We start from the raw sequence: 27,345 nt of genomic DNA, 5'->3' as shown, positions 1-27,345 counted from the left end.
TCACTTCTTGAGGCTTCCAGCTCTAATCTTTCCTTGATTGTGATCAATCTTATTTTTATAGCCAACTATTCAGTATAAAGTGAGAGTGTCTCCTTCTCCCTAAGTCCCCAGGAATGTGAAGAAAGTCAGGTCTTCTTTACCTAGAGCAAACTTGATGGATTCTTACCACTTCCCACTGACTTCAAATCAGTGTAAAGAGTGAAATTCACACCTTTCTTCCACCTAGTTTTCTGTATGTTTGCTGGAGGGCCCCTGGCATAATGTAAAAATGCTTTCTAGTTCTCTGTAATAAGAAGAAAAAAGCCTCTTACGTGAAGTTCAGCGTGCTTGCTACAGTGACCTATATAGCACACCTGGGAAATCTTGAACAGTGTTCTGGGATACATAATGTGGGATTTATGCTACACCGTAGGCATGGCTGTGGTAGTAGCTTCTCTAGATGTTTTATTTCATTCACTAATTTGTTTGGCAAATAAACATTACATTTACCAAATTATTTAATTTTTCCATTATATTTTATTTATACTTGCAAGTTGTAACCCTGTGGGCATGTTGATACTAGCTAGCCATAAATCATGGAAATATTGGAAGGTACATCTGCAAAATACATCCCGGTACTTATTTCAACTCCAGGACAAATAGAAGGATATATATCCGCCCCCCCCCCCCCCCCCAAAAAAAAACAGTGCTGTCACCAAATCAGTACCTTTGTTTACATCCTTTTTTCCCCAAGACAGGAAGAAATGCAAGGCAGAGATTACAGAATAACAGGAGACACAAGTAAAAGCATATATAACCTTTTTAAAATACAGAATGTTACAATTAAAATAATATTAAACCATTTATAGAATTAAAATCATATTAAACAGTAATTTCATAGTATAGATTAAAAATTGTTCAGGACTAAAGCAGAAATCCCATTAGATAAAACAGTTCTCTAAACATTGTCTGGAATAGAAAAGTCTTTACTAGACACTGAAAGAAAACCATGAAGGGAGCAAATCAAGTGATCAGAAAATAAAAAGAAATCTTATTGCAAATTATGAAAATGTGATATGTGGTACTAATATGTATTACCTATGATAGACGTAATAAAAAGAATCTAAACATACCCTTCACTCTCTGGGTCAGTTATGGGATATACTAGTTTGGGGTATTAAGCAATTTGTCCTTTTATTTTCTTTTATACATGATGGTAAGCATTCAGTTTTATGAGAAAAAACGTTCTTTGTTGTGTATATATTATGTTTATTGAAAATTTATTTAAAACCTTTTGATTTAATGATGACTTTTAGTGTGTTTCTATAATGACTTATAAGGCTCCTTCTTTGGAGGCTTTTAAGCAGAGATTGGATGACCATTTGTCAGGGGTGCTTTGAATACGATTTTCCTGCTTCTTGGCAGGGGGTTGGATTGGATGGTCCATGAGGTCTTTTCCAACTCTATGATTCTGTGACTTGCTGCTTGTAGGATATTTCCCATTTTGTGAGGGGTGCAAAATTTTACTGACTTTCAAAAATGTTACCACATGGCAGATTTTGTATTATGTTTCAGCGGTTTGATCTCTTAGGACTATATAGAAAAAAAGGGCAATACTCTTTCTAGCTAAACAGGCAGGGATGGGAGAAGGAATATGAGTTACATAGTAAAGGTAGGTAAAGGTTTTCCCCTGACGTTAAGTCCAGTCATCTCCATTTCTAAGCCAAAGAGCCGGCATTGTCCGTAGACACCTCCAAGGTCATGTGGCCGGCATGACTTCATGGAACCCGCCGGAGCGGTACCTATTGATCTACTAGGTTGACAGGAGCTGGGGCTAACAGTAGGCGCTCATTCCGCTCCTGGGATTTGAACCTGGCACCTTTTGGTTCGCAAGTTCAGCAGCTCAGCGCTTTAACACACTGTGCCACCAGGGGCCCAGTTACATACTGTCCTGATAATAAGTTAACAGTTTTGGCATCATCAAGATCTGTATCCTGATTGATGTCAAGAAACGATAAACCTTTTCATTTCCCATGAAAGTCACAGCCATCCAATAAGAATATAAATCTTTTTGGACACATAAAGAATCCCTTGCAAACTCTAAAATCGACTATGCCTTGTTTTCCGATTGTATGGTAGTAAATTATAGATCAGCATATTACCATAAAATAAAGATTCAATACCTACTCTTGATATAAGAATGCCTGAATATATTGAATAATTATCTTTCCTCACTGTTGACAGTACAAAAGGGGAAACAGAAACCACAGAGGTCCTCCAGATGAGTCACCCAGTATGTTCAATAATGAAATTTTATAAACTGTTCTAGTAAACTTATTTAATTTACTTAGAAGGCAAAATCTTTGTGTGGAACAATAAATACTTCCCACTCCTGTTATCTCTTCAATATTGCCAAGGTGCTCTGGAAATACTTCTTAAATCTGCTTCCACATTGATTGTTTGGTGATTCCCTGCATCTAGATCAGGCATGGGCAAACTTGGGCCCTCCAGGTGTTTGGACTTCAACTTCCACAATTCCTAACAGCCGGTAGGCCCAAGTGTGCTCATGCCTGCTCTGCCTCTACAACTCTTTTAATACAACACGGGACAAATGGCTACATGGTTAATCTGCACAGTTTAGAAAGGTCAGTTCAAGAGTTGATTTGCATTCCTTTTGCACACTTTGTTGTTTCTATAAAACCATAGAGTAAGTAACATGCTTCCAGTTTCCATGTGGGTGTGCATAATCAAATCTGTTTTGCTAGACTCTTTCAGGCAAGTGATTGTGAGAGTTGTTTCCACACTTGGGGAAATTACATCAGGTTTGAGGTTTAAATCACATGGCTGTATTTCCAGTTTTCTCTGTGCTCCATATATCCCAATAAACAAGGGAAAGGGTCGCCTGCTGCAGCATTCACCATTTATCAATAATGTTGCAAACCTATTTAAAATGTCACCCTGGAAGAAATTTCTACAAATACCGTGGATTGCCAGAAAAATAGATGCTTGAGGTTTTGGAGCAAATCAAGACTCAGTTCTCTCTTGAAAGGCCACACTAAGACTATTTCACATGCGGCAACAGAACTCATTGCAAAAGACAAAGAAGCTGGGAAAAGTGGAAGGCTGTATGAATGAGGAAGATTGTGTTACGGATTGATCAGTTCAATCAGTGTAGCCACAGCTTCCCTGAATTTGCACGACATTAACAGGGCTATTGGTAACCTGAGAGCTCTTTTATTAGGGTCATCATGAGTTGAAATCAACTTGATGGGAAATAACAGGGGTTTTGCATATCTAGAGGTAGATAATATGTAGGTGGTAAAGGATTTAAGAATTCATATCCTGCAAATCATTCTGGTTTCAGCAGTATCTCTATGCTCCACAGTTCAGAAGATTTTTGTGTGTGTACAAAGTTCAGTAGCAGTATGTCTGCAACTGTAGCCTTGTCCAGTTTAACTGCAGGGCTGCCTTCATTGCTGCCAAATGTATGACTTCTGACCCTTTGCAGCTGATGATTTTTTTTCTCCTATCCTACTTGACAGAACATTATTGTTCTTGGTGCAGTGCTAGCATGCCATTCTGACAGTAGAATGACAACAATGAATATTAGATTCAGCCAGACAAATCTGTCCCAGTGTAATCTTGGCTGGTGTCATTCTGTCCTTAAAGAAATCTTGACTAGTACATGAATGGTAAATGTTGAGCATGTCAGGTGTCCCAAGTACTCCATGAACATTCTCAAGTAGCAAACATTTAAAGCTGCCTTATACCAATCCAGACTGTTTGTCTAGCTAGCCCAGTACTTGACCGTTCTGACTGGCAGCCATAGCCTGAGCCTCCCCTCCCCTCCCTCCCTTTGAATCACATTGCCTAAGAATATTTTGCAAGTTGAACCTGCAGCTCAGGTGCTTTACCACTGATGCATGGTGCTGTAGAATTATTTGGTATTTATAGCAGAGTGCAATGTAGCCAGTACTATATATGAGTTTATGGTAGGAAACAAGAGAGAAAATACACAGGATACTCTGGTGAGGTTTAAAAAGGCAAAATCTAACTCTTATTGTTGCAGGTAATACCTCTCAGATAAAAGAATAGCTAGACAAAGAAAAAGTTACCTGACATTGGTAGAAGCATCCGTAATGCTGATTCGTATGTATGTATGTATGTATGTATGTATGTGTGTATGTGTGTGTGTCTTGTGAGGCAGAGAAACCTTGCGATGCTTCCTTTTCAAACAAAGAGGAATAAAACATACTAAAATCTTCTGGGAAGAGGGGGGAAGTGACTTCTACTTGTAGGCAGGAAGCAAAAATACCTTAGGTTAGATGGATCTAAGAAACAGGTGAAAACAAGACAGCAGGCATGCACTACAGCAGAGTTTCTCAAACTGTGCTCCAGGTTTCAGACTTCAGGTCCTACAATTCCTAACAGTTGGTAAGCTGTCTGGGATATCTGGGAGCTGAAATCCAAAACACCCAGAGGAGCATAGTTTGAGAAACACTGTACTACAGGGTTCCTTCTGTCCCTAATTGCTCTATATACACAAATGTTGATGCTTCTTTGCTTCCAGCAGGTCCTTGCCATACTAAGGAGGCCAGTTATTATCTCATTTTTGCAAATCAATGCAAAAAGTTTAGGAGCTTATGAAAATATTTTACTAGCCCATTTGCTTCCTCAAGCCTTAAAACTAGAATTGGGAAGGGACACAAGGGTCCCTGCCAGCATAGGCAGCCACATCCACCGACACAACGATAGCAGTTTGATATGTCTGGAGAGAAAACAAAGAATTAACTCCCTCCCCTCCATAAACATCTAAGCCTACTGTATATTATATGTTATACAGTTTTTAAATGCCTTGTAATTCAAGTTGTTATGTACCTTCAGGTTGATGCTGACTAATGGCAACCCTATCTAATCAGTTTGCCTGGAAAGATTTCCACAGAGGAAGTTTGCCATTGGTCCTCTAAGGATGAGAGACTATGATGTATCCAAGGTCACTTAGTGTGTTTCCATGGCTGAGTGGGCATTCCAACCTTATCCTAGCCCAGTTCTCAAACCTCTACATCACCCTGACTCAGTTATTTATGTAATCTCGTGAAAATAAGTAAGATTGCTCAAATAGATCCCTTTACTCTGTGTCATAGTTTATTCTGGTCCTCCCTTATAACCAGGTGCTTAAAGTGTAAATGTCTTCAGACACTTTTCTTGTGCAACATGTTCCTTTGAGTCTGTAGCAGATTGCCATCAAATCAATCAATGAAATTCAGGCTTTATTGTACTATGCCATAGAATGAGGAGGCATTAAGTTGGAACAACTATATTTTTATTGGCCAGATTTTGCTGTTGAATTGTAGACTTTCCTTTTTGGAATTAAATGAATGTACTTAATGGAGAAACCATCTGAATGTGAGCAATTTATGTCTGCATTATACATTCTCTGGAGATCTGGGAATTCACTCATTTTCTATTTTGCCAGCACTTGATGATAGATTGACTCGCATCCAAGGGACGCCAAACTGATTCCATGCTTGTTGAGCTTTTGATGGAGGTCAGAAGAAGCAAAACTGCTTGGATGTTACATAGTTTCTTTATAGACTGTTTCAATCTGGTTTACAAAGGTGTTTTGAAAGATTTTACTGTACTCCTTTTAGGTTCAGGCAAGCAGAAGATCAGCTAATAATTACTAAGAATAAAAATACATTTTGAGGAAGATCATGCTTCTGTTTGGAAAGATTTGGGGAGAAGAGAGATGAAAACAGAATTGCCTCATTAATTCTGAACTTACTGTTGTCTACACTGGCACTAATTTTCCTGAATTTTGACAGGAATCTTTCCCAAAACTGTTTGGAGATGTTGGCATTGTTCCTGAGATCTTTTGCCTGCAGCTTGTGTTCTCTGTCACTGACCTATGTCATAATTGGAGAAGAGTTTTCCCCCTCACTGTAGCCTTCACAGCTGTTCCAATTCCTTTTAAAGCTCATTTTAATCATTACTAGAATGTCCTTTGCTCCCTTGATATGTGCACATATTTGCATGTATTCTAATGTTGAGAATGTGATACATGCAAATATCTCTCTTATCTCTGCGTGCATATAAAAATGACAGTTTAAGATTCTGCTTTATGAATTGGATTATATATGCTTTAGCCTAGTTGTTATAGATATTTAGTCATATCCCACCATTCCTCCAAAAATTGGGACGCAAGATTGCTTAGATTTTTAAAAACACCAGTATCATTAAAAATGCAAAAAGTGAATATAAATAGAATTAAACTATTCACAAAATTAGAAACAGTTTAAACTTACATTTTAAAAGAATAATGTAATAAAAAGTTTAGTGGAATTTAATGAGGCACCAACACTTTTGGGCAGAGAAGGCTAAAGGTCTTATAAAAATACAACTCCCAGAAGTCTATAGGATTGAGCCATGGCAATTAAAAGAGGTGTTAAACAGTGTAGATGCACCACAAGTAATTCTCTTTCTGCCTCAGAGGAAAGCAAAGGCAATCCTGTAATAGGGTCACCAAAAGAACAGAATATTAGTTATTCAATGGTTTGTGGACCATCCTTAACTGGACATCAAAAATACAGTGTTTCATAGCCAGGAGTACACTTTAGCCAATTCTAGGTTTTGGCAGTCAGTATAGCCCCTAAAGAAAAAAGTGACTTCCAGACCCAAACAGTTTCTGATCCTTAACCTTACTAGATCCAATGAAAGGCCTATCTTTGAATGTGTGGCCCTCCGGATGTTGTGGAACCTCAACTTTCTCTCCAGCATAGCCATTGGTGGGAAAGGTGGAGATGACAGTCCAATGAATTCTGGAAGGCTAGATATATGTCATTCATACTGTTTGGTTCAGCATCTTGTTTTTCACATTTGTCCATCTTGTTGTTTCTGCAAAGGCCAAAAGCAAGATTGAGGGCAATACTCTGTCCTACTGCTTACATCTGAGCAACATAGTCACTTCATTTTGGTTTTGTTTGTTTTGTTTCTGATATTTATAGGCTGCCCGATAACAAGAAGTTCTCAGTAAAGTTTATAGACTAGAAACAAACAAGTTATAATCAGCAGCAGTGACACAAATAATCAAATCAAATGCAAAAGAACATGAAAAGTAAGTTCAACCTTAGTATCTGAACCAGGCAGCAGAAATGAAAACCTAGGAGCCAAAACAGACTGAATAATCTGTAGCAAAAATTGAAAGGCCTGAGAAGATAAAGATTGTTGCTCAGCTCTAAAAATACATTAGAATAAAAGCAGCAAATGAGCTGGAGATCCATATACAGTAGCCATCATGAGGTCCACCTGTTGGTACACCTAGCATTTTCTTTATTTTAAAATAATATTTAAAGCTACTAGCTCATGATATGCAACCATTAGGTTTTTACCCCTAGCATCAGCCAAAACCAAACCAGTGGCCTAATTTTCTTAGTAGCCACAGTTTCATGGTTTGGAAAAAACGGAACACTATGCTTAACTGGAGGCACCGTAGTTTGTCTACAAAGGTCTGGGAGAAGTTTTATGTGCACTCAAACTTCTCTTTCAGCTGTAAGATGTAATTCATATAATAATTTTTTCCATGTTTCATTAAACATAATATAGATGTTCCCTTTTTAAATGAGGAAATCGTTATATTAAGGAAACAGGTCACTGAAGGGGTTAGCTGAAGGAAACTATTTCAGGAAATGATATATCCTTATCTCTGCTGCAGAAGCCCCTTTAAAACCTAGAGAGACATTTACTAACTCAAAATTGTCATCCCAACCCCAGTTTCAAATGAATAAGTCATGGCATAGGCCTCTGAGTGAAAATACCAAGCCTGTGGCTGTAATTCAGCGAGTCCTATTTCAGAAATATCCAGTCATGAGGACAGACCAGAGATGGGAATTGTGCTGCCCTCAAATATTGCCGAACTGCAGCTCTCATTAACTTCAGTTATCATAGTCTGAAAGCAGGCCAGGTATGTCTGACCTCAGCTTTAAAACTTTTACTTTCTGCCTGAGCCACTTTTGGTATTCAGTATTCCCTTTCAAAACTATCATCGACATACCTGTGTGAAGTGACTGAAGTATTTGCACTGATTGGTATGTAGGTTAGGAATTAAGTCCTTTGAATTCAGTCCTCAGTTTACATGTATCTGAAGTAACTGTGTCTGAAGAAAAGTCTGGTTTTGCCAAGAAAAACAAATCCACTCAAGCCATCCTTTTGTTTGTTCTCTGCATTTTATTATTTGGGAACTGCAGGGGACTCTTTTCTCTATTTCATAAATGTCAGTTGAAAGATGACACATGAGTGTTACCAGTGCAAACTTTATAAAAGTATGTACTTTCATGAACAGGGAGTCAGTGTGGTCTAGTGGTTTGAGTGTTGGAGTAGGACTCTGGAAGGCAAGGGTTTGAAAGCCCGTTCAGCCATGGAAACCCAGTAAGTGACCTTAACTCACATGTTCTTAATCTCAGACAGCGGCGATGGCAAATCTCCCCTCAATTCAGTAGAATTCAAGGGTTTGTAGTTTGGTGAGGCACCAGCACTCTGGAAGAGAAGGTGAAAGGCCTTGCAAAAGCATTGAGCCATGGCAATTCGTGTGGTATTAAACTGCATTCTACACTGTAGTTGCATCCTCTATCCTAGCTTCCATAGGGAAGGAGTTTCATGGGAGCAGCCATGAAGAAAGTAATCTATGTTCCTGTCAGATGTGCCTGTGAAGGCTTGTCCATGATTTAATAAATCTCTTTAAATAAGGAAGCTAGCTACTACCTTTATTATAGAATGAAACTGCTGAAGTAGTTTTTTGAGATGAAACAGTTCAACCAATACAGACTTGGCTATATTCCATAGCTGCAAATAGATTGGCAATAGCTAAAACATCCTCATTGACCTTTCGATGCAGAAGTATGTTTTAAATTTGTGTATGTCTTTCCCATGGAGATGCTGGATTACTCCAGCATATTATTTGATTAATTTTATTCCATTTTGCTTTTTCATTTCTGACAGGGATGTTTTTCCTATCAGATTCAGTTCCAGAATTAGCAGCTGTTTTTTCCCTTTGTTTTTGGTAAATTCAGTTAGGACTTGACATCCCCCCCCCCCGAACGGACACATTTAGTGTTTAAAATACTTAAGTTTGTATTATAACAATTTACTTTGTAGCAGATACAAAAATTAAGAGTGCCTTTGTTTTCTGAACTGGGCAGGGAAATGAATGGTTCAAATGACAAACAAGTTATTCAAATGTTTATGGAAATCCTGCTTTTGCTGTTATAGAAGAGCACTTACACAACATGGCAGAAGTGGTGGGGATGGAATAATCTCCCTTCACTGATTCTGTAAGAAATGAAAGAAGAAGTACAAGTTGTTCCTGAAGCACACCACTTGGAAATGGGGTTGGAGAGACTGTGAACGATACACTTAACCTCAAAGGCAGGTTGGCAGTATCTTGCTGGATGTTATAGTACAAGGGTAACTTCTGGGCTTTTATTACATGAAGCTTTGCTTTGAAGTACAGCCTTAGATGTGCATTGAAAGGTATCAGGCCTCCAAAAGATTTTTGCTTCTTGTTTGTTGGCCAGCAGGCCAAGGCTCTCAGATTGTTGGAAAATATGTCTGTATTTTTCTTTTCAAAGTGTTGAAGGGGTTCACCCAACTCATGCCAAATTGAACAGGAAGGGGAGGACAAATTGTACTTGCAAGAGGATCTGAATGAAATGGGCCAAAAAGGCTGGATGGGAAGAATAGAGATGAAGTTAGTGTGGAAAAATATAGAAATATATATAGTAAGCAAGAACCCTCTGAGTTTGGTGAACACTTTCCCTGAGTTGTGAACCAAGAGATACAATATACATGTAATAAAACATAAGAAGAAATAAAAAGCAATGAAGTTCTTGTGGATTTCTTAGGTTGTTCCCTCAGTTTAAAAGCTGAGCTGAAAGTCACCTAATTTCAACAACTGCCACACACACTTCACCCCTTCTGAACACTTCAGTGTTTTTTTCTGTGTGCTGGTCTGGATATTTCTGTCACCACAATTTAAAAAGAAGTACATATACAGTCTTGTTGAAAGTCAAGAGAAACAGGCTTGTAAAGCAAAAAGGAAGGTAGAATTCATTGCAGCCGGAACCTCTGTATTTCCTAGCTGCTGGAATTCTCTTCCTGCCTAATTCTTTTGCTTTAACTAAGCGGTGTAGAATTTCTTTACAGTATTTTCCTATTCTTTTGAGTAGGTGTCGAGTATCATGGTTTTCCAAGTAAGTGTTCATCCAGGAACACTTATTTAGCTATAGCATGTTTTCATTTCCCAGTGTTAATGGTTTTTTAATGATGAGATGCCATTTGTAGTTATTTTATTATCAACCTTGAAAATTCAGTTGTAAATGCTCAAGCATTATGAGACAGTCTGTTGTGACAGTCTCAGGTGCCTAATGGAAACTTAATCTTGGGATGCAAGCAGTCCAGTCGTGGAAAATTGGTGAACATTATATTTCTGACAAACCACGAAAGCATTAATATTTGAAAATACCTAACATTTGCCAGTGAAACATCATCAGATGAAAGCAAGCAAAGTTTTGTCGAAGGCTTTCATGGCCAGAATTGCTGGAGTATTGTGTGGTTTCCAGGCTGTGTGACTGTGTTCTAGCAGCATTTTCTCCTGATGTTTCGCCTGCATCTATTATTATTTATTTATTTATTTCAATTATTTATACCCCGCCCTTCTCACCCGAGGGGACTCAGGGCGGCTTACAAGTGGCAATTGATGCCGTTACACTGATATACAATAAACTAAAATGATTAAAACAGTTAAAACAATCATAAAATAGTCATAAAATACAATATACAAAGTTTAAAACAATGCAAAGTGCTTATGCCATTCATCCACCAGAAGTTATACAAGAGCCGTAATTCAGACCAAGTAGAAGCCAACACATGCTTATTCTTCAAATGCCTGCATACATAGCCAGGTCTTCAGTTTTTTTCTGAACCCCAAAAGGGATGGGGCCTGCCGAATGTCACTGGGGAGGGAGTTCCACATGAACTGACATGGCTGACATCTTCAAATAATCATCCTCTAAAGATACCAGCCAAAGATGCAAACTAAACATCAGAAGAAAATGCTGCCTAGAACATGGCCATACAGCCCAGAACCACACAACACTTAAAAAAAAAGTCTTCTTCACATGTTATAGTTTCTTTCACAGTTACCTTTTCCTTCCTCTGAGGCTGAAAGAGTGTAACTTGCTCAGGGTCACCTAGTAGGTTTCCATGATCAGGCAGGTATGTAAACCCTGGTATCCAGAGTCATAATTAAACTCTCAGACCATAATACCACATTGGCACTACAAGGTTTTGTACTCCTCCCAATTTTTGAATACCCCCCTCCATGAAATCATCTTGATCTGTAGGAGGCAGATCAACTACACCACAATTTGTTGTAGCAAAAAACTCCCTCTTTAAAAAAAATATTTTTAAAAATTTGTTAAATGAAAGAAAACATTAGTGCCCTTCCAGTCACTTCCATTTTCATTTCAGAGGTTGGAGTGGCCCTTATTGGATTCCGTTTGTGTCAGGAGACATGGTTTCTGTGGGCTCAAAAAGCTATTTAAAGCAAGGTTTGGAATTATGCAATTCTCCAAATGTTATTGGACTACAACTCCCATCATTTTTCATCAGTTATGCTTGTTAGGTCTGGGAGTTGAAGTTGAATTATACCTGGAGGGCCACCACAATCCCTCCAGTGAAAAGTTTTTGTATGTGTCTTCTTGCTTCTTCTTGACCTGCTCCACTCCCCTTAGTGATATCTGTGTGTCTGTATATGCCTTCAGGTCATAGTGTTTCTTCGGGCAAGGAATCCTCAGAGGTGGTTTTGCCAGTTCCTTTCTCAGCATTCTCCCATCAAGTATTAACCAGGGCTGATCTTGTTTAGCTTCCAAGATGAGACAGTATCTTGTGCCTTTAGGCTATTTGTATCCTGTTGCATCTTAATTAAGTTCTCAGTACAGTAGAGCTCATTGCTTAGTCATATAAACACTAGTCCCTGTGGGTTTTTCTTTAATACATGACTTTCTGGAAATACAGAAAGTCTAGCTTGTGTCACAAGCTTGTGTGCTTGTATTAAAACTTAACTGGGCTGTGACACTTGATTTTCATCTAAATGTTGCCATGTTTTTGGAATATTCTCTCTTCTCCCTCACTTCACTGCCCACCAATTTGGTTACCATATGCTTAAACATTTCAAATCGCTGGTAGCAACATCCGTGGTAGTTTCCTCTTTGGATTCTGCTTGATATTTCTTTGGCTATTGTAATAATTGCTAACACAGCAAGTTGACGATATGAGACCTGGTTACCTGTCTTTGCTTATCAGAGAGAAGCCCTTTTACTATCACTGAACTTAGAAAGTCATTGCTGAGAGTCCTGCCAAGAATCTGAACTGTTTTAACTATGAGTTTCATCCTTTAATAACTGAGAGTGATTGAGCAGGAAATCCATCTCTTTTAACTTGGAAATTATTTTGTTGTGAAAAATAATCCTAAGAGCTGTTTTTCATATCTGCTAACACACAACACTGTAGAAACTTAATGGTATTTGATCGTTCTTTATACTCCTTAACTATTACCTATTTGTATGAAAGGTAAAGTGTATTTTCCTTGTTAAAGAGAGCAATGCAGGTTGGAATAACCTTATTCTCCCCCCCCCCCCCAATCACTTATCACTAATCACTTTTTTCTTTGGCTTGTTTCTTCCAGGGAACACCGTTAGCAACCTGATTTTCATTCTACCTCCAATCTATGGTGCAATTCAGAGTTATAGAGATGGCCTTGAAAAACGATACATCATTGCTTATTTGTGTGTCACAGGTAAGGGATTTTTTAAGGAGTTCAAGTGATTCTGAGATGGTCACGTTGCTGGAATTTTTAATTCTGTGCTTACTCATCCAAACATCAAGGCCAAGTGGCAGTGGCAGAATAACTTGCAATTCCTGTAATTCAGTGGGATTTTAATGGCTAAAAGGCTTTGCCATTGCCTACTTACAAGATTTGAAATGGGTGCCTTGGCATGCCTCAACAAAGAATTCCTGTAAACATGAGGCAGTGTTAATTATTCTCTTTGCAAGCCAGTGGGAGCTTTGACACCATTCGCTCTTCATTCAAGATTTTCACACAATTTGTTAACAGGTCCATCTAAAAAAATCGATTCTAGAGTATTTCTACCCCTGAAGGAATGCCCCTTGCTCAAAATGTATTGAGAATGTGTTAGAAATTCATTACATATCTCCCTTTGATCATTGCTTTTGATTCTAGAGGAAGGCATAACAGCAGTTGTTCTGCTCAGCCTACCTCTTCCCAAGGCAATTTCTCTTATTTTTCTGTAAAATGAAGACACGGGCTTCTAAAAAGCACAATTCAATGTGTTTGAGACACCTTTCAGGTAATGTGTGTTGCTTTTAATTAATGCAGTGAAATGTAGTAAAAACAAAGCTTTTATGGCTTTAGGCAGCTATAATTATTCTTTAGAGCAGAGTTTAGTCAATTCCCAAATTATTCCCTGGCAAAAATAAAGCTAATTGTATCTTTTCCCCCTAAAAATGAGAGCTGGAGGAGGAACATAAATAGAACATGTTATTTAATGGCAAACGTAGTGTGATAGTTGTTGATCAAGCTTTATCTCCTTGTTTGTGCTTGACCCTGCTTGTCTCTCTATATGAGCTTGCTTGCGTTTTGAGATCTGTAGGGAAAGGCCCTGTCTTGTGAAGATGTTGGCCTTATTGTTTGTTCTCAGTCTGTTCACTTCTGTGAAAAGCTAGGTTGCCCCCCTCTCAGCTCTTTTACCAGCAACAAAGTCCTTTTCATTTAAATGGACTTTGACCATTAACTGCTTGTTGCAAAAGCGCTTTAATCTGGTGGTGATATACTTAGTTTTCCTCATTTTGTTACGTTTTCGTTGCTTTCAAACTTTATTTATTTATTTAAGGGGAGACTCAGGGCAGCCTTACAATTAGCAATCATTAGATGCTGGGCAAAAAATATAAAACATAGTATATAAAAACAATTACAATTAAAATAAATAACATTAATTAAAACATCCAAATAAATATACATTCAGAGGCTCATTCTGAGTCGTAATCCAGGTCTGTCCATTATTCATCATAAATTCATTTTACATTTGATGCTGCATCTGTTGCTCAAAGGCCTGGTCCCATAACCAAGTTTTAAGATTTTATGAAAGGACAAGAGCGAGGGAGCCTGCCTGATCTAAATAGGGAGGGTGTTCCATAGACGGGAGGCCACCACTGAGAAGGTCCTATCTCTTGTCCCCACCAGTCGCGCTTGCAAAGGTGGTGGGATCGAGTACAGGGCTTCCCCTGAGGATCTTAAACTATGAGGTGGGTCATAGCGGGAGATATGTTCAGACAAGTAAGCTGGGCCGGAACCGTTTAGAGCTTTACAGGCTAAAGCCAGCACTTTGAATTGTTCTCGGTAGCAGATTGGCAGCTAATGGAGCTGACGCAACAGGGAGATGGTATGCTCCCTGTACGTCGCTCCAGTTAGCAACTTGGCAGTTTATTCTGCAAACATGATAGACCTACAGCTCTCATCAATGGCCATTTGAATTCACTTCAGAGCAATCCACTACTTCCAGACCAGAAGGTCTGCTAAAAGGTCAGAGTGCTGCAGAATGCATGCCTTCATCTCAAACTTTGTTCTAATTGTTCTTTGGACTAATTGGAATTGGAACTTCTGAACAGTCTTCAAAGGCAGCCCCACGTAGAGTGTGTAGCAGTAGTCTATTCGGGATGTAACAAGAGCGTGGACCACCATGGCCAAGCCAGGCTTCCCAAGGTACAGGCACAACTGCCGCACAAGTTTTAATTGTGCAAAATCTCCCTTAGACACTGCTGAGACCTGGGGCTCCAAGCTCAACAATGAATCTAGGATCACCCTCAAGCTGTGAACTTGCGCCTTCAGGGGGAGTGTAACCCTATCCAGCACAGACTGTAACCCTATGCCCTCTTTGGCCTTACAACTGACCAGGAGGACCTCCGTCTTGTCTGGATTCAGTTTCAATTTGTTCACCCTCATACAGTCTGACACAGCTGCCAAGCACCCGTTCAGGACCTGGGCAGCCTCCTTAGTGACACGTGGGAAGGAGTGACAGAGTTGGACATCATTTGTGTACAGGTTACTCCATACTCAGAAACTCCGGATGATCTCTCCCAGCGGCTTCATATAAATGTTAAACAACATGGGGGACAGTACTGACCCCTGCGGGACACCACAAGACAATGGTTGCGGAGCTAAACAGGTGTCCTTCAGTTACACCTTCTGGGACCGACCCTCCAGGAATGAGTGGAGCCACTGCAAAACAGTACCCCCAAGCCCCATTCCTGTGAGGCATACCGTGGTCAACGATATCAAAGGCCACTGAGAGGTTCAGCAGAACCAACAGCGACACACTCCCCCTGTCTAGTTCCCAGCGTTGCTTTTATTTCAAGGATGTCTTTCCTGTGAAAATTTATTTATTGTTTCGGATTCGTTCTTTAATATTTTGATTGATTTAGTCCAGTTTTAATAAAAAAGCCTAGTCAACATAGTTAAAATATGAACATACTAAGTACACACAATGTAAAGTGGAGCATGATGTCTTTGAATAGAGAATACTGTAATAGTAAAGTGCAAGAATGAGATTTTATGTCCTGGTGGGGGTCAAGTTCTTAAGTTGAACTTGTTGGTAAGTTGGAACAGGTACATTTTAAGTATAATTCTAGCTAAATATCTGGATAGCCTAGGGAAAGGTTAACACCCCTGTGGTGTTTGTTTTGCTGGCTGTGTCCCTGGTCAGAAGATTTCACATCATTTTCTGTCCCTATGATAATTGAATTTTGAACTATTTGGCTTGTTGCGAAACGAGGATTGATGATAAAACCGCACTGGAGACACCTTTTCACCATGATAACTCAGGAGGGAATTTCCCTTCTTAGAGTTAGATTTTTCTCACTTCCTGTTGTCTTTCCTGCATGGCAGGGGATTGGATTTGATGGCCCATGTAATCTCTTCCAATTCTATGATTCTATGTCTCACCACCATTCTTAACTATAAGTTGATTGTATGTTGGATGCTCGTAGCTCAGGGACTGTCTTGTATTGGACTTGGCATGTCTGTGTTGTTCAAACCTAGAGTTCTTCTAAGCATTCTCCTAGACCCTATGTCAGCATCATGAGTCTTTTATTGGGCCAACTAGCCAGTTAATTTCTGATAACAAAAAACGTTATGCAAATAATTTAAAAGGACATTGCTAATGCAGCTAACAATAATTCGCATTTAAAGTGCTTCTAGTACAAGTAGGAAATCAGTTAACTTGTTCAGTGGACCATCAGCCTTTTTGTGGTTGCTGCCTGTCCTGATAATACTATCGTTTATATGAACACATGACATTATACAGAGTACAAAAGTTGGTCAGGCTAACATAGTGCTGAGTAAAAATGACTCTTCAGGGCCTCCTTATTCCTGCTGTCGTATTGTCGTGCAAGTATTAATACTGTGAACTTGTCATAAAGGAAAATGGAGATAGTGTTTTGGGAAAGGAAAAGGGAATGGTGGCTGGCCTGGAAATTATTTAGCTGTATTTTGGAGAAGACACTGGAAGGAATGAGTTAGCTCTCTGAACACAGATCCACAATGTCACCTGTTGTACAGATTATGGTAATAAAATATAAAGTAGTATTGGGGGGGGGGGGAGTAGGGAGAATTAGTTTATTGTTGCCCCATAAAATGGCTTTCTCCCCTAATAATTTCTTTCTTGTTTTTCAGCTGTGGGTTTGGGCTCCTGGTGCTTTCACATGACCCTAAAATATGAAATGCAGGTCAGTAGCATAGGTTTACATGACTTCTATTTGTGTCCTTTCCTTACATATCCTGTTTCTGGGATTTCTTTTTGTGATAGTGTATACAGTAGAGTCTCACTTATCCAACATAAATGGGCCAGCAGAATGTTGGATAAGCGTAAATGTTGGATAATAGGGCGGGATTAAGGAAAAGCCTATTCAACATCAAATTACATTATGATTTTACAAATTAAACACCAAAGCATCATGTTTTACAACAAATTGATAGAAAAAGCACTTCAGTATGTGGTAACATTGTGTAGTAATTACTGTATTTATGAATTTAGCAGCAAAGCATTGCAATGTATTGAAAACATTGACTATAAAAACATCAACTACTAACAAATGGACTACAAATAAAGATAGACTTGCATAAAATGAACTTGCACTAACAACACTGTTGGAAGTTAAATCCGTAAAACATTTAGTCTTTGCTGCCTAGAGAAACAGCTGTGGATCCGGGTGGGAGGCAGAATGCGTTGGATAATCCAGAACGTTGGATAAGCGAGATTCTACTGTATGTGTATTTACGATACATTAATCTAAGCCAATACAGTATGTCACAGGTAGTGAAAGCATTCAATACAGAGGATATTCCAGAGTCCTGGAAATAATACAGAAGGCCTGACAAAACTAGGAGAAGAGAAAGTGAAATTTTTATCAACTTTACTACAGACAAGAGAGTGTTCACTGACCTAGCTAGATATTTCCAGGTCTTAGGTGGCAAAGAGTCCAGGAAAAGGAGGTAGGAGGAAATCTCCAGCTTGAAGTTGTCCTCTGGCATAAACCTACTAGGTGTCATTTTCACAAGACCTTTTTCAATATGTGTTTTGAGAATAATATTACAGTAGAGTCCCGGTTATCCGAGATAAATCTCGGATAACCGAACTGTTTGGATAATAGGGAGGCACTATTATCCAAGCAGCAGCGCTCGTGGGGTGCTTCCCAAGGGGCTTACTATTTCTTCAGTGATTAATGCTTCATTATTTTCAGCTGTCATAGAGTCTTGCTTTTTGTCATGCCTGGGAGTGTTTTGAAAGAGCAGATTATGCTGTAAATAATTCTGTCCTCGCTGGTTGCTTCACATACTGTCTCTTGCCTCAGGCCTTCCACAGTGATTCAGTTTCTTCATTCTTTTATAGTTATGTGTGTAAGACCTTGTAAATATTAATTTCCCTGGATTTCCTTATTTCCTTTTTCTTTACGTAGCTATTGGATGAACTGCCCATGATCTACAGTTGTTGCATGTTTGTCTACTGCCTGTAAGTAATTATTACTAGTATTTTTGCAGCGTCTGAAACTACTTAATGTGTCTTTACAGATATTAAAGATATTGGTAACCATGCTGTAGTTACCAATGGGCTCATAAATACTGAAGCTGTCATATTGATTACAACACCTGCGTTCAGGCCGTTTTCTGTTACTACAATGTTCCCTCACTACTTTGCGGTTCACTTTTCGTGGATTCGCTGTTTTGTGGTTTATCAATAAACTCTAAAATAATATTATAAATCATAAAAAATTACAATTTACAGCCTAAGGAAGGAAGGAAGGAAGGAGAAGCCGAAGGGAGAGAAAAGGAGCCCAAGTGGCAGCAGGAGGAGAAGAAGGCGATTTGATTGATAAAGACAATTGGTTGATAAAGACTTAAAATAGTGTAGAACTACTAAAATAATATATAAATATTAAAATAAATATAGTTTCCCTACTTTGTGGATTTTCACTTATTGCGGGTGGTCCTGGAACATAACCCCCCGCGATAAATGAGGGAACACTGTACACCTATTTTTTAAGGCCTTTTTCAAGGGACAGTTGGCCTTCTATGCTTATTTCTTCATAATTCAAATCTAGAGCGCATAGATGGACTTCAGGGGAGCTTCACTTTTTCTTTGCTTGTTGAACCTCCCTTGCCACCACACCATAATGTTTTTGGAAGAATATCCAGAATAGCTGAGTAGTACATTTATAGATGATATATGGGTATACAGGAGGGTTCACCCATTGCTGAATTCTTAGATTTTCATTTCTTTGTGGATAATTCTGTCAATCTCAATTAGTCATACTGGCTGAATGGAACCTCTGTATTCTAATGATATAGTTTACCTTTGAATGCCACTTGCTGGGAAAACTCAGTGAGAGACACCTGTTGTTTTTATGTTCTATTTATTCCTTCCTTAAGACATTGGTCATTGTGGGAAGCAGAAGGTGGATCCATGAATGCCCTCTCATTTGGTTAGAGTGGGTTTATAAGTGCCCTCTTTAACTTACTTTATTTGGCACAATTTTGGCAATAGCCTGCATTCTGATACCACTGGGACTTAGCATATTCCAGTGCCCAGAATAAGACGGAGATTGCTTTCATTCCTCCCCAGTGTAAGCAAGAAACTAGTTGTGTGGGGGTTGGTGGGCAGGGGAAAGTTCAATTTTCTAGGCTTCTAATTAGAAACCCAATTGTGACTGAAATGAAGCCTGTCTGTAAACTGAATTGTGTCTGTTGTACGATTCTGCCAGAGCGCAGGCTGGCATTGCCTCAGGGTGGTTCTGTGGTGTGCTCTGCCAATTCTTATGATTTTCTGTTCCAAAGAGCAGCTGCAAGTGAGGGAACCCCTCTATCCTTCACCTTTATAGATACAAGCCTTAGAAAATGAAGGGTTTAATGAATTTCTTCAGTGACTTCTGTGCCTCATCGCCTCTCGTTCGTATCTCTTTCAGATATGAGTGCTTCAAGTACAAAACTACAACCAACTACCCCCTCTTGTTTCTACTAGTAGCCTACAGCATTGGCGTCACCATAGTAAGTAGTGTTCTGCTGTCTTGTAATAATTTATGTGTGTGATTTTTTAAGAAGTGAGCTAGACTCCACTTTTTATAATTCATCCATGGTCTCTTCCATCTCAGAGTTGAAAAAGACGCCAAGGGCCATTCAGTTTAAACCCCTTCTGTCGTGCAGGAATACACAACAAGAGCATCCACCACAGATGGCCATACAGCCTCTGCTTAAAAACCTCCAGAGAAGGAAACTCTGTTTAAATCCAAACACTCCCACACATACAGTTTTAGGTGACTCAACATCACTGTCACTGTAAAAAGCAGAGAAAATTCCTTCTGTCCTTCGCATAAATAACACTGCAGTAAAGCAGGCTAAATATCTCAAAGGCACCAGATCCTGGAAGCTATTCAGAGTAGTGCTTGGCTGCGTGACCACCAAAGAATGGCAGGTGCTGTAGGCTATATTTCAGAGAAAGGAACTGGCAAAACCAGCTCTGACCATGCCTTGCCTGAGAAAACCTATTAAAGCCATTGCCATTGGTTGGCAGACAACTTGAAGGCACACAGACGCGCACACACACATAGACGAGAGAAGAAGACGCTATCTTAGTATCCGCTTTAGGGTAATCGGCTCCCTCACAAGCAGAGCATGAATATCAGAAGCTTCACCAAATAGGCTGCAGTTGGCATTCCAGCCTCAGATGGCTAGAAACATTCCTTACAGCGGCCACAAATTCAGTTCCTCTGATTAGTGCCAATTCAGGAGAACTCTCAACTTGCATACCTAATGACTTTGAATATGTTTTAATGGTTTTTAATTGGGAATTTTTAAAATATTGTTTATATTTGATCCTGTGTTAATGTCTGCTTATTTTTATATTTTAAATTGTATGTTAATGCTTTATGTTAAGCTGCTTTGAATCTCCTTCGGGAAAGATAAAGCAGGGTATAAATAAATATACTCATATTTACTCGGGTCTAATGCACCATTGACGCAGTGATAGGGGCCACGGTGACGCAGTGGGTTAAACCGCTAAGCTCCAGAACGTGCTGATCAGAAGGTCGGCAGTTCGAATCTGTGGATGGGATGAGTACCCGTTGTTAGCCCTGCTTCTGCCAACATAGCAGTTCGAAAACATGCAAAATGTGATTAAATCAATAGGCACCGCTTCGGCGGGAAGTTAATGGCGCTCCATGCAGTCATGCTGGCCACATGACCTTGGAGGTGTCTATGGACAACGCCGGCTCTTCGGCTTAGAAATGGAGATGAGCACCAACCCCCAGAGTCAGACATGACTAGACTTAATGTCAAGGAAAAACCTTTACTTTTAATGCATCATCGAATCTAATGTGCACCTCCATTTTCAAAACCCTGAAACCTAAAAAGGTGAGCATTATAATCAAGCAAATACGGTAATAATAATAGTGTCTCAAGGGGAACACAACCCCACCTAGGGCTGGTTGCAAACTTCTATGTAGATTTGTCTGTTTGTTCCATTCTTGGTGGAAAAACAGTGTGGAAAGAAATCAGATAACAGATCAGTAAATGTTGTTTCCCAAAGGTGTGTTTGTTGTCATCTCACACATGCCTCCCTTTATTGCTAATGATAAAAAAATCACATTAGGGGTGCAAAGCTGTTTCTGCAAGCATGCTGCAAATCTGGTTGAAAGAATGTGATAATGGTATAGTAGTGCCCTCTATTGTGAATAGCTATCCTCGCTCCCACTTACTTGAGATTATTTGGAATAGTGAAGCAGGCGATAGTGGATAAATTCACAGCCAAGCTTATTATAGTTCTCATGCCACAGTTTGGCCACTCATGATAAAAGCCAGAAAAACCCAGAAGAAATCAGTACTCATTGTTAAAGCATCTGCTTTGACTATCGATTAATGCAAATTCAGTCCTCAGTATCTCTAAGTAAGAAACTAGATAATCACGCTGACCAGTGGAAACAGTACTGAGCTGGAGAGACTAATAGTATGATACTTTGTAAGGCAACTTCCATTTCTAATACACATGGTTCTCTTTCTTTGTTTTCTGCAGGTATACCTGAATTGGAAACAGCCTGTGTTTCACCAGGTAACTGTTTGTAATTTCTCGTTGTAAACATATGGGATGTAATAATATGTCATTGAACATTTAATAGCATTCCTTAAGCAGCAGTGATGGGAAATGTATTTCTTGGGGGCAGAAGCTTATTTGACCATTCTGCCAAATCTCCTTACTGGTCGTGTTTGGCAGTTATGTGAGTTTGGTAATTATAGAATACATGCAGTCGGCATAGTTTTATATACAGATACAGATATTAATACATTGCATTTGTGATATGTACAAAATCATATCTTCTTAACATTCTATTTATTATAACTCAACTTTTCCCCAAAGTTGGAATTCAAGGTGGCTGAAATAATTTTATTTCATGCAATGTACTTTTCTTGCAAATACTGTAGGTTTTTTTTTTCAAGAGCCAGCTAAATTACTTTGGAGTAATCCAGTTTATAGGCCATCAACTGATCATCCCTTGCCTTGAAGCAAAAGTAACCCAGTTCGTTCTAGTCCAGTGGTTTTCAACCTGTGAGTCCACAGATGTTTTGGCCTTCAACTCTCAGAAATCCTAACAGCTGGCAAAGTGGCTGGGATTTCTGGGAGTTGTAGGCCAAAACACCTGGGGACCCACAGGTTGAGAACCACTACTTTAAATGCAGTTGTCAGTGTTGTTATAGGAAAAGCTGCCAAGTATTTTTGGGGAGTTTTATTGCTAAAAATACGAGGGTTATCCAGAAAGTAGATTATGTTTTGGAATTAAAAATGAACAAAGTAGAGGAGAAAACATTTACCATATGCAGTTGTAAACCACACTCAAATACCACTTCTCAACATAGCCGCCATTCAAATCTAGGCACTTATCATAGCGATGAATGAGCTTGGAAACTCCTTCCCCACAAAACTCTGCCACTTGCATCCTCAACCAGCCGGTCACCCCTTTCTGCAGGTGCGCATCGTCGCCAAAACGCTGTGTTGAGGACACAAGCGGCAGAGTTTTGTGGGGGAGGAGTTGCCAAGCTCATTCATCACTATGGTAAGTGCCTAGATTTGAATGGCGACTATGTTGAGAAGTGATATTTGGGTGTGGCTTTCAACTCCATATGGTAAATGTTTTCTACTATACTTTGTTCATTTTTAATTCCAAAATGTAATCTACTTTCTGGATAACTCTCGTAGTAAGCAAGATCTCTCCACCCTATCAGTGCCCATTCTTAGGGGTTCTTAGTTATTTACGCTCTCTTCCTCTAACAGTAGAGTTGCCAGGTTCTTCCTTAAGCAGTGCCCTTTATTTGAAGATTGCAACACTTTAATGTAGGATAAACAAGACGTCAAAGCTTGCCATATTTTGGTGTGTGGGCCCAATGTGGCATTGCATGATTCATAATGTGGACAAGGAGATCTGGTTCCTTTTGATGGTGTTAAGTTGGATTCTTGTTGAGCAAGACCATGCCATGGTTAGGAAGAAGTTACTATTCTTGCATCCAGTTCTCAAGACAGATTTAGAAGCTTAATGGCAAGGAGACATGATGTCTGATTGCTATATAACAAAATCTCTAAGTAAATTCCAAGCTTGTGGCATTATGTCTTTATGGCAGTTGTTCTAAATTCTTACCTTCATAGAGTAATAGTAAAAAAAACATTCCTCCATTTCCCCCCATTATTCCCAAGGATTCTAGCTTCATTAGAACATAACTATGTACAGACTTCTCAATCTGGCACCTTCCACGTGTATTGTACTAAATCTCCAGACATCTGCAGCTAGTCTGGAGGGTGCCATTTTGAGGAAGGCTGGTGCAATGTAACCCATAAATCAAGGTGGTGTTCCTGTTGTTTTTCACCTAAATGTCCATCAGCTGTAGCCAGTATAGCCATAACATTACTGAGGATTTTGGAAGCTGTCCTCAGATGCCTTCCTATGTCCCGGAAGGGCATAGGGGGCAATTTTGATATGTTTCCCCACTCTCCTTTTAGGCCCAGGAAAAACCCTTTCACATACACAAAGTGATGCACAAATCAATCTAGAACCAGGGAGGATTTAAGAGTTTTGTTTGTTTTCAGTGTAATTCAACCTTCCCCAATGTGGCGATATACAGATGTAATGAAGTGTTGTGGTCATTACAAGCCTATCTTGGGTTTTGAGGGGCATTTATTGCACTGAAACAGCACCAAGTTAAGGAAGGATTGATATAATACCAGCCAGATATCAACAAGATACTTTCATTTTTCTTACCAGTCGGTTTTTGTGGACAAATTTTCATGCATCAGCAGTTTTAGTTTCACAGGGTTTGGTGAATTGTGTCAAAGTGGAAACATAAGGCTGTTATTAGTTGCTGTCTTTTATAGCATTGGGAAACAAAGAGGAGAAATATAGTGAGGCAGAAGGCAAAACCTGACAAGTTTACCTAATTGACGAACATATAAATAGCAGCTAAAAGATGAAGTACAAACATAAAAATAATACTAGAAAATAGTTTATCTGGCTCTATGACAGACAGTAAAGTATTATCTTAATAGTCTGCTCCAAAGAGCCCATAGATTCTAGAAGAACTTGAAGACTGTGGGGTTTATTGTGTTAATGAGCTTTTGTAAACAAAATTAATCCCATGGTAAATAGAAATGAGAGGTCATTGCTGTACATTGTTGTCATAGATACACATGGTTTCAGGGGAGAATCAACATTAATATATTCCCTTTTATCTTTTCCTGCTCTTCTTAGCATGGCTTCTCTTTCCGTTTGTTCCATGAAGGAGTTTCAGAGCAATATGCAATTAAATTTTAAAGTTTTGTCTGTTTAGGAATGGACACTGGCTTCCATATTAGATGGGCAGTGCATCCACTGTTCAGCCCAAGCTGTTAAGCACTACCCACAATTGGTCCCCAAATGCATTGTCCCAAAAAAAATATTTTGGGTAGCTCCTTGAAGCCCGGTCTAAAACCTTTCTTGTCACTGCCTGCTGACAAGAGTGCCATCAGCTGCTCATAAATATGTCAAGCCAATGTAGAACCATTTTCACACAAGGAAACATATCACTATGACAACTTGGGGGAAAAGAACATGATGTTTTGTGCAATCTGCCAGAGATAAAAATTAACACCCCTCTCCTCCACTCCACAGGTTATGTATGGAACATTAGTGGCTGTTCTAGTTCTACGTTCTGTGTATATAGTGTTGTGGTAAGTAACAAATTAACTGTGGAATAGTGGCTTGGGCTTGCAACTTAGCAACATCAGATCCTTGTCAGAATGTCATAGTTTCTGTTTAAGTTAAGCAGAATAAATGGTGCAAATTCCAATGACCAGAAATAGCATTGTGATTGCATGGGATGCATCACACTGGTGGAATTTAAACTGACTTGACTTGGAAAGGATAGATGGTACATTAGACCTGTGTGTACTTGTGCATTATCACTGCACATGGATACCATTGAAGTAGGAACCCAAAATCAGTTTTCCTGAGTTATCTGTATGAATGGTTTTCTGTGTACATTGTAATTTTACTTCTGTGTGAGCACCTTATCATTCTGCAAAACACCTTTCTTAATTTATTTTCACCTGATCTAAAATAGCTTTGATTTCTTACACACACATAAAAAAGCCTTCAGCCCAAGCAAGGAATATGGAGCTGTGCAGTCATGCAGGAATGTAGTGATTTTGAGTTCAGGCAGTCCCCAAGTTATGAACAAGATAGGTTCTGTAGGTTTGTTCTTAAGCTGAATTTGTACATAAGTTGGAACAGGTACATTTTTAAGTGTAACTCCAGCCAAATATAAATATGTTTTAATTTTAAATAGCCTCACTCCTGTTCTTAACTATAAGTCATTTGTAAGTCGGATGTTTGTAACTCAGGAACTACTTGTATTGGGTTACAACTCTGGAGACCAGAGTTCGAATCCCTGCTTGGCCATGAAAATGCATTGAGTTAGCCTGGGCAAGTCACACAGTGTTAGCACCAGAAAACCCTGTGATAAGATTGCCATCGAGCCTCCATGTGTCAGAAATGGCATACAACAACAACTCAGGCCTTCTGCAGTTCACAGTATGGCCTGTATTCACTTTACTACACAAGTTTCTTGATGAAACACTAAAATGCCAGTGTTTTCATTGAATAAATAAGCTTCCCAGTAGCCTCCTGTATGATCAGAAATTGAAAAAATTACTTTTGTGAATTACAGCAATAAGACTTCCCAGCCGACATGGCCAGTGACATTCAGGGAATTATAATCTGAATAAATAACTTTTCCAAGTTTCATAATAAGTAGCATTGTGTTCTTCTCCCACCTTGGAATTAGCAAAGAATATGAATATATATAACAACCTGTGACAGAAAGTCATTTGATGTACTTAAGATTTCATCCTGCCTCTCCTCTTTCTCTCTAGGGTCTACCCATGGCTCAGAGGACTGGGTTATACATCTCTGACTGTATTTTTGCTGGGCTTTTTCCTTTGGAATGTAGACAATATATTCTGCGATAAACTGAGGTAGGTGAATAATCTTATACATATATCCTCCTACCCTACAACATTGAAATCTTGAGCCTATTGCCTTCATTAACCTCCATATTTCTTGTTAAATAGTCACTAATGTGGTAGCATTTCTCCATTTCGATTGACTGTGTGTTGGTCGAACAGGAGTGAAGTAGAGTTCTAATGTCTCACCAGGGAAAGTACTGCTGTTGAAAGATAAAAAGCGAATACTCCTCCTGTAATAGGGAGTGAACTAAGAATGAATTTCTTTAGGGCCAAACAATTCCTTTCAATGTCAAATTAACCTGCAGTTGAAAAGCGGCCCTACTTTTCTAGCCATACTTCATGAAAGCCAAGACTTCTCAGAAAAGTAATTGAGGAGTCAAGGGGCTTTACTGGCTCCTTTTCTGAAATAGTGTGTTCACTTTCCTCTAAGCTTGCAGCTTGTTGAAGGTCACCTTTTGATCACAGTAATGCTTCAGTGGTATAATTCAAAGACAGCCGTGTTATCCTGGAGTGGTATGCAAAGGAATATTGTAGCACCTCTGAGACTAATTGAGAGAAAAGTCTGTAGCATAAGGTTTCATAGACTGAGTCTACTTCATCAGATGCATAAAGTGCCTATAGAAAGGCATTTATACCCAAGATTGAATGGGTTATGAGGCTTTTAGTAAAGGAAACGAAACTGGAGTGATAAAAAATACCACAATGTTTATGGACTGGAACAAAGTGCAGTATTATCTGACACGATGCCACAAGAATGTGAATGTGTATTATTCTTGTTTTAACTGTTTATTTCATGATGTTTTATATGTTTATCAATTTATTTGATTATTGTTTACATTATTTTAATATGTTGTAAGCCGCTTTGAGTCCGTGAGGGAGAAAAGCGAGATACAGTAGTCTCTCACTTATCCAAGCCTCGCTTATCCAAGCCTCTGGATAATCCAAGCCATTTTTGTAGTCAATGTTTTCAATATATTGTGATATTTTGCTGCTAAATTCATAAATACAGTAACTAAAACATAACATTACTGTGTATTGAACTACTTTTTCTGTCAAATTTGTTGTATAACATGACGTTTTGGAGCTTAATTTGTAAAATCATAATCTAATTTGATGTTTAATAGGCTTTTCCTTAATCCCTCCTTATTATCCAAGATATTCGCTTATCCAAGCTTCTGCTGGCCCGTTTAGCTTGGATAAGTGA

General features: G+C 39.1%; 1 protein-coding gene across 2 annotated transcripts in view; it reads left to right on the top strand.

The window, feature by feature from the left end:
• The window catches only part of acer3 (alkaline ceramidase 3), a 45,877-nt gene that overhangs the window by 4,680 nt on the left and 13,852 nt on the right, over positions 1 to 27,345 (top strand). For both annotated transcript variants that reach the window (XM_003227528.4, XM_062974457.1), the window contains exons 2-8: positions 12,719 to 12,829; positions 16,781 to 16,833; positions 18,064 to 18,116; positions 19,567 to 19,648; positions 21,669 to 21,704; positions 24,787 to 24,845; positions 26,049 to 26,150. In XM_003227528.4, coding sequence (XP_003227576.1) covers positions 12,719 to 12,829; positions 16,781 to 16,833; positions 18,064 to 18,116; positions 19,567 to 19,648; positions 21,669 to 21,704; positions 24,787 to 24,845; positions 26,049 to 26,150 — 496 coding nt within the window. The remainder of the gene's footprint in view (positions 1 to 12,718; positions 12,830 to 16,780; positions 16,834 to 18,063; positions 18,117 to 19,566; positions 19,649 to 21,668; positions 21,705 to 24,786; positions 24,846 to 26,048; positions 26,151 to 27,345) is intronic.

This window comes from Anolis carolinensis, chromosome 3 (genome assembly GCF_035594765.1).
Source record: "Anolis carolinensis isolate JA03-04 chromosome 3, rAnoCar3.1.pri, whole genome shotgun sequence".
Classification (NCBI taxonomy): domain Eukaryota; kingdom Metazoa; phylum Chordata; class Lepidosauria; order Squamata; family Dactyloidae; genus Anolis; species Anolis carolinensis.
This window is presented reverse-complemented; position numbering and strand designations above follow the sequence as displayed.